Source organism: Cheilinus undulatus, linkage group 19 (genome assembly GCF_018320785.1).
Source record: "Cheilinus undulatus linkage group 19, ASM1832078v1, whole genome shotgun sequence".
Lineage (NCBI taxonomy): Eukaryota > Metazoa > Chordata > Actinopteri > Labriformes > Labridae > Cheilinus > Cheilinus undulatus.
The window spans coordinates 16,086,079-16,093,871 of NC_054883.1; the positions used below are offsets into that span (position 1 = coordinate 16,086,079).

The 7,793-nt window shown below is 40.3% G+C and overlaps 1 protein-coding gene across 1 annotated transcript; it reads right to left on the reverse strand.

Annotated features, from left to right (window-relative positions):
* Positions 1 to 2,345: 2,345 nt before the first annotated feature.
* mos (v-mos Moloney murine sarcoma viral oncogene homolog) lies at positions 2,346 to 6,200 on the reverse strand. The gene has a single exon (XM_041814815.1). It carries the CDS (start codon positions 6,165 to 6,167, stop codon positions 5,151 to 5,153), a length of 1,017 nt encoding a protein of 338 aa, XP_041670749.1. The 5' UTR covers positions 6,168 to 6,200; the 3' UTR covers positions 2,346 to 5,150.
* Between the last annotated feature and the right edge of the window lie 1,593 nt (positions 6,201 to 7,793).

Here is a 7,793-nt window from a genome sequence, read left to right on the forward strand (position 1 = left end):
CTTGCAAAAAAGGGGGGTATTTATTTGCAATGTTTGGGTACTAGACCTTCATATTTGCCTGACGGTCAAGTACCGAAATGTTGTAAATAAATACTCCCCTTTTTTGCAAGTTGGACAGTGTGTGGGTGTTTTCTTTGAACTTCTTGCTGGATACCTTGCCCTCTAACGCACCTGTCCTGTGAAATAGATGTGTGAAGCAACCTTTCCATTCTGCATTCAAAAAAATTAAACAAACCAAATTACATTTAACATGATTGATTTATAAAATCAATAAAAAGGTACAAATCCAAGGGGATGAATACTTCTTATAGGCACTGTTTATCTGAATATATGTATGTATGTTGCAACTATGTCCCACATCCTCAGACATTACAGTAACAAACTGAGTTTAGGTATTTAAATAAAACTTGTTTACTAGTTACACTCAGCTTGTGAAAACTGTTGAATTATGACTTCTCTGTCTCTCGGGATGATTTGTCCAGATAGCTAACCCCTATGATGGTAGAGTAATGTTAAGGAAGATGAGGACTGCATGTTTTAACAGACATACTGTGATTTAAGACACATGTCATGGGCTACAAGAGAGGCTGGTTTTTCCAAAATAGGAAGGAGCTACTCATTTGTTATGGTTGTAAAGAATACACCAGTGACAGAATAGACATATACTTTTGTATTTTATCTTTTGGATGTTTACATAAACGCTCAAATTTACTGGAGGTGCTCTGGTGTTTAAGTTGCATTGCCCGGTTCTGCCACTAGGGGGTGCCACAAACGTGTCAAACGTGGATCACCTACTGATAGGACATGATATGGTACCAATGACTAATTGTTAAGATGCATTGATTAGTGTACTTCTACACAACTATGAAGACATCTAAAAATAACATTTTTGGAAAATCTGTTCAAATCATTGTATCAATCAAAATCATTCAATCTGAATGATTTTCAGATGATGACAAAATTTTCATCTTCACAAGTATTTAGTATAATACCAAAGCTGACTCTTAGAATTAAATAAAGTGTTAACATTTGTCAAACATTTGTCTGCTGTTGTTGTTGGCAGAATTTTTTTTTAAATGAATGTTTCATTGTAATACTAATTTACAGTGTATTCTCACACATTTCACTGTAAATGTTGACCTGATGTAAAAACAGATGACTCTCATTGTGGATAAATGGTTATCTTTCTATCCAAAGAGATCAGCTGAGCTGTTGGTTTTCATTGTAATGGATGTATGAAGAATGTTTAAAACACCGTCACAGTAAAGGTCTTAAAGTGAACTGATCTTTCAACTTTCACACTGTAAACATTCAGCTGTGTCCCTTTGCAGAGTCCTGGTTATTGATCTTCTCAATCAGCTTCAAATGTTTGTTTCAGACTACTGCTCCATAAAACATCCCAGACTTCATCCTCTCTTTCACTCTCTTGGCCATACAGCAGTAATACATTTTTGACCGGAGATGATGCATTATGTGATGCCAGGTGTCTGACTTTATTTCTCCTACTGCAGTGTTTTTCATGGCTTCCAGTTTGTTTTAAAGGTCACATATTTTACCCCTTCAAGACAGTTTATATTGGTCTCAGAGGTCCCCAAAACATGCCTGTGAAGTTTGTTGCTGAAAAAACACTCCAGTAGCCTATTGGATTTTTGCATGTCTAAAAACACCTCTGTTTCAGCCCTACTCAGAATGAGCTATTTTTATGTCTGTGGCTTTAAATGTTAATGAGTTGTCTGACTCCGCCCCTCTCAGGAAATGGATGTGGCTTAATGGATGACGCTTTCCAGGTCCTCGGGTCCGTTCAAAAAGTCCCCCCTCACAGGATCAGGAAAGCAAACATCTTCACAGGCATGTTTTGGGGACTTCTGAGACCAATATAAACTTGTCTTAAAGGGCTAAAATAAGTGACCTATAATAAATTCCTACATAGCCCAGGAACACACATACAGTGCATTTAGAAAGTCTTCAGACCCCCTTCGCTTAAAATTTCTTAATGTTGCAGCCTGATACTACAGTAAAAAAAATATATAATTTTTATTCACATTAATTTAACTCAGCATCCCACCATGACAGACTGAAAACAGAATTTTAGATTTTTTTGTGAAATGTTGGGAAAAAGCTATTAGATTATTTTCTGAAATTCTTCAGCCCTGGTTTGTAATTGGTCTGGAAAAATGTGAGATCAGTGAACCCCTACCCAGTTCCATACCTTAGCCCAAACCAGGACTTAAACCTACTTTCATTACATTCCAGAAGAATAAAAAATGGTCTTTAGTTTTGAGTCAGGAAAGTAAAATAAGTGATATTTGTACAAGAAAACTGGATTTACTTTGAGTAAGCCGACATGATGTATAAAAATAATTTTAATGAAAACTTATCACACTTACATCTCATATTACAATTTCATCATGACAAATAAATAGATCTTTACATTCAGCCATTGAATAAATTGTTGCATCCGAGTAAGAACTTGAACAGTCTAAGTTGAAGAAGTTTGATTTGACATTGTAGGACTGACATGTTTAAAACAAAAAAAAAACAGTTTCTCTCCTAGTAGCAGCTTTACCATGGTTCCAGGAACTTTGCACCAAACTCCCCTCAAAAACAGGATGACATTTTTAGGGCCCAGTCTTTGATGGCACAATAAAATCGAGCAACATTGAGGCATCACAGCTTTACTGCTGAGAGCTACACAAGTTGGCACTTCATCAGCAATAGCTCACATGTGGGCATGGGTGTTCTTATCATTAGACAGAGGTAGACGCCTGAGGCCTTAAGATGTCCAATAATGAGATGTACATCTAAAAATCATGTCAACATGAGTACAGAGAGACACACAAGTTAAATACATCAAGACATTGGCTCCCAACCTTAGGTCCAGGCAACTGGGGTGCTAGGCCCTGACACTGTCATAATTACATGTGGATATTATATATTTTCAAAATCAGGATTAGAAATACAAGGCATGAAGAGGACCTGTTCATTTTTTTAGGAAAAAGTTGGCAATTCTTGAGATGGGAATTTACAAGAAACCAAACTCATGATTTCTAAGTTTAAAAAGACAAATCCATGAGAAAAGTACAGAAAATTTCCAAGTTCAAAAGTTGTAACTTTTGACATTAAAAAATCAAAACATTTAAGTTTTTAAAGTCACAAATTTACCTAAAGTCATACATTTTTTTTACACTTTAATGTTGTAAATCTGACCACACTGAAAACAGTGGTCAGATATGCCAAGTTTACAGAAATGTCTCCTCTAAGTCCAGATAATAATGATAGTGTAATGATGATGTACTAAAAATCACAATTATCTCCTTACTGATTAGTCAGAGCATGACATATCTTTTAACTGCAGGACTTTTGCAAGGAAAACTGCTGCAATCTGCTGTTTTTGACTTTATAATCTCATAAATTCTACAGTTTTGGTCCATGTAAATTCCTAACTTTTATGGAAAAAGTTTTTTTCCTTGTTAATTTATGAATTTTTCCCCTCAAATGAACAGATCCTCTTCTTTCTTAAATTCTTAGAGTGGCCCTAATTTACCATCATATTGATGGATAGTTTACAAACATATTTTGGCTCGAAAAAGAACATGCAGGTGAGTTACGCTGTAATTTTCTCAATGAAAACAATTAAAATTTATGTTTAATTTTTCCAAGTGGGTCCTGGGGGGTGGGGCTTAGCTTTTCTTAGATACAAGTAGGGGGGGGCCTGCAGGGAAAGGGTTGGGAACCAACTATAACAATCATGTTCACTGCATTGAAAAAGTAGCTTCAATTCTATTTAGATATTTGTTTAGCTCATTAAATCAACCATTAATATTCACACTTGAGTTTAAAAGTATAAATACCGTCACAATTGGGCCCTTTGGCATTGAGAACAAAATTAATGTGGCCTCCACGTAATCAAAGTTGCCCATCTCTGGCTGAGAACAGAGTAAGGGTCATCCACTACATTAGCATCAAGGCTAGCTTTTGTCCTGACTGCAGCCACCCATAAAGACTCCATATCTGGGCCTCACATGTTGTCCATCAGAAGGTTTGATACTAATATGCTGTGTCATGATTGCTTACACACATGTACAGCTTAGAGGCCTTTTGTTTCAATTCTCAGGCAGAAAAAATACATTTTAAGTGGAAAGCTGATACAGAAAACGGCAGATTTAATAAGGTCTGAAATGCTGAGAGTGTGTTAATCGTGCATTTACTTCCTAATAACGGCTAACAGGTGGATTTCTGTCGAACAGATCAAATGCTCTGTTATTCTTGATAAAAACGATCAGGAACAGTGATCTTTTTGGAGGAGTTATTTGACAGCTGTGGAGACTTAAAGAGGAAAACATTACCTAAAAAACACAAAATCTTTAAGTCTCTGGACTTTTTCTGAATTCAGTCATCTTTTGGGGGCTTGATAGGAAGCTTTGCCCCCTGCCCACCAGTTGGAATAGAGTATTAGAGGGCAGAGGGTAAATAAAGTTCTACCAAAATCGATTTGATTAATTAAAAGCCCCAACATGCTGTTATATCAAACAAGCTGCAGTTCGGTAAATCTTCATAGCTGTATTAAAATATTTTGGTGGATTACTGTGTGGTAAAAAGGCTTACAATAAGAATGTAAAGAATGGATGCTGAGAGCACATTTTCTTAGAAATTCCACCAGGCACTAGAGACATGTTGAAATATTTAGATGGGGTAAGTTTGACTTTAATGCTCTTTTAAGTGCTGGCTTAGTGCTGTTGCCTATTTGTGGTTAAAATTAGAGGGTTTTCTTTAGTTATCTGGATTTGTTAAAAAAGCAACACTTTAAAATATTCAGTTCACAATCTGTAAATGCCTTCAGCAAAGGGGAAAGGGCCTCAAAATGACTAAAACTTTCCCGCATATGGGATTTAACTATTGTGCAACAAGGGTGCATGTAGTGGTGAAGGCACTAGAAAACAATTTCCAAACAGGTTTGACTTTAAGATTTGCTTGGAACTAAATATGAATAACAGTAATCAGAGTTTCATTAAAAGGTATACTTTCTCCAAAGCAGGATGAATCCTGTTTAAAAACACGTCCTCAAAATGGCACAGGTGGAGGTACAGTGCTAAAATGGTCCTAAAACTTGTCCGTTCAATCAATCCCACCGCTCTTGTTAGAAAATGAAGTCACAGATTGGAGCGCAGCTGCTCCAGCTGAGGCAGCAGCTCCTCAGCAGACGGTCTACATCTTCCATCTGCGCTCCAGGACCGGGTCAGCAGCCGCTTGCACAGCTGACCCAGGTCGGACTGGAACGCCGGGTGGGACTGGACACACGGCCTCAGGTTGTGCGCCACAACTGCGTAAAGCACGTGCTGCCTTTCCCCGCTGTAAGGTTGTTCTCTTGTGATCAGCTGCCATAAGGTAATCCCGAAAGAGAAGATATCTGCTTTATGAGACACCCCCTCACCTCTCAGCAGCTCCGGGGCTCTGTGCGTGTACGTCCCGCCGACGTGGCTCAAATGAGGGCTCAAGGTGCTCACCTCGCACCCATGGTCCAGTTTTAAAGAACAACCAAAATCAGCTATTTTGCAGACATCCTCGCTGGAAACGAGCACGTTGGCTGGTTTTATGTCCAGATGGACAACGCTGTGAGAGTGAAGGAATCGTAAACCGTGCGCTATGTCCGTGGAGTACCTGAGCCAGCGGTCCTCCTTCAGGGGTTCAGCGTTGTCGTTAATGATCTGTTGGAGATTTTTATTCCCAACAAACTCCATGATTATCGTACCAATGCTGCCGCCATCTCCAAAATCCTCCGGTACGCATGTGGTCGCAGCGATGACGCGAACAATGTTCCTGTGGCGCAGGTGTGCTGCGTTTAGCTCAGCCCAGAAGCTCTGCCTGGACGCCAGCTTGTTCTTACTGCACTTGTTCACCTTCTTGAGAGCAACAGTTTCCCCGAAATATTGAGCCCTGTAGACAGAGCCGAATCCTCCAGAGCCAACAGGCTGTGCAGAGTGCAGCTCCTTCCAGTGGATCACAGAGGACCAGAGCCGACTAGCGGCTCTTGTGTGGAACCGAGATGGGGGGACTTGTAATGTGGAGCCGTGGAGGTGTTTGTTAAGCGGGCTGCTGCAGATCCCGATATCCAGGGAGGGATAAAAGTCTTTAGGTAGCAGGCGCGTTATGGGGATCGGAGACGGCATTCTGCGCGCTGGACACTGTGCATGTGGTCTGAAGTCTGCAGCTGACTGAAGATTCAAAGCTTCTGTGCACAGTGGTGGGCACCTATCTCACACACGGCTGCGACACTGCCACCCAGCGTTGTGGAGTATGTTCTGCGTTCTACTCGGGTTCAACAGGTTCATTCTGATGGTTCAACTCGGTTTACTCTTTATACAGTAGGGAGGACGGGGCTCAACGAGGCGCCTTCTCCGGCTGTAAAGAAACATACTGTATGCGTGTCCAACCAGGTCGATTTTAGAGATTCAGAGGCCCCCGACAAAGAGCAATATGAGGCCCTTCAACATTTTTGCTTGAACCGATCGGAGCTAGGGAAAATAACCTGAAGCATCTTAAACAAAGTCAGAGATTTAAACAAAGATTTATTTTGGGGCTTTTTCATGCCTTTATTTGACAGAGGAAGGACAGTGGATAGTGTTGGATACAGGGAAGAGAATGGGGAGAGACATGCAGTAAGGGGCCACAGGCTGGATTTGAACTCCGTCCACCCGAGTACATGGGTAGCGCCTTAAACCACTCGATCATCTGCACTCCACTAAAAGCAGTTTTAAATGACAATTTAATTATTATGAAAAACAAGCCACCGAAACCTACCTGGCCCTATGTGAAAATGTAAAAACCCCTGTTTAATCATGAGACAACTGTGAATAACCACATTTTTTTGAAAGCTAGGCACAATTTCACAAGCCACGCCCTGGCCTGATTACTGCCAGACCTGATCAGTCTAGAAATCCCTTAAATAAAACCTGTCTGACAAGTAGAGTAGGTGAAAATATCTCAAAAAGCCACACTTCATGCCGCCGTTGACAGAAATTCAGTAACAGTCTGGAAAAGCTTCCTAAGCCTTTTCAAAGGCTTAAATGTTAATGAGCTGTCTAACCCCGCCCCTGACTCCGCCCCTCTCAGGAAATAGATGTGGCTTAATGGATGTGGTTCTCCTGATCCTCCTCTCAGCTGGCAGCCGAGAGGAGGATCGGGAGAGGGGGGCAGAACTTTCTTTCAAGCGGGGGGCCAACAGAACCTTGGGGCGGGGCTAGCTCTCCACATGACGTTATGAGGGGAAAATCTGAGAATTGCTTGTTTCAGCACACATTTTCTGAAAGGTGGAGAAAGAGAATGGGGAGGGAATGGATTTTCTGATTCTTGAGGGGATTGTGGACAGGCCAGGGGCACATAATTTTGCTAGAAATGCCTGAAAAGGCTATATTACATAATGTGTGACCTTTGAAAAAACAAAAAGAAGGTTTGGATTGGTCTAGTCAAAGTCCAGACTTAAACCTCAAGCAAAACCCTTCAATGAGGCTAAATTAAGACAACTCTGCAAAGAAGAGTGGGCCAATACTCCTCCACAGTGATGTGAAAAAGTCATTAGAAGGTATGGCAAACGCTTGCTTGCAGTTGTCACCAAGGGTGATAAGCCAGTTATTAGGTTTAGGGGGCAATTACTTTATCACATAGGACCAGGTAGGTTTTCTTTGTGTTTATTTTCCCTCAATAAATGAAATCATCATTTAAAACTGCATTTTGTATTTATTTGGGTTATCTTTTCTAAATTACCATTACCATTTTTTTGATAATCTGAAACATTA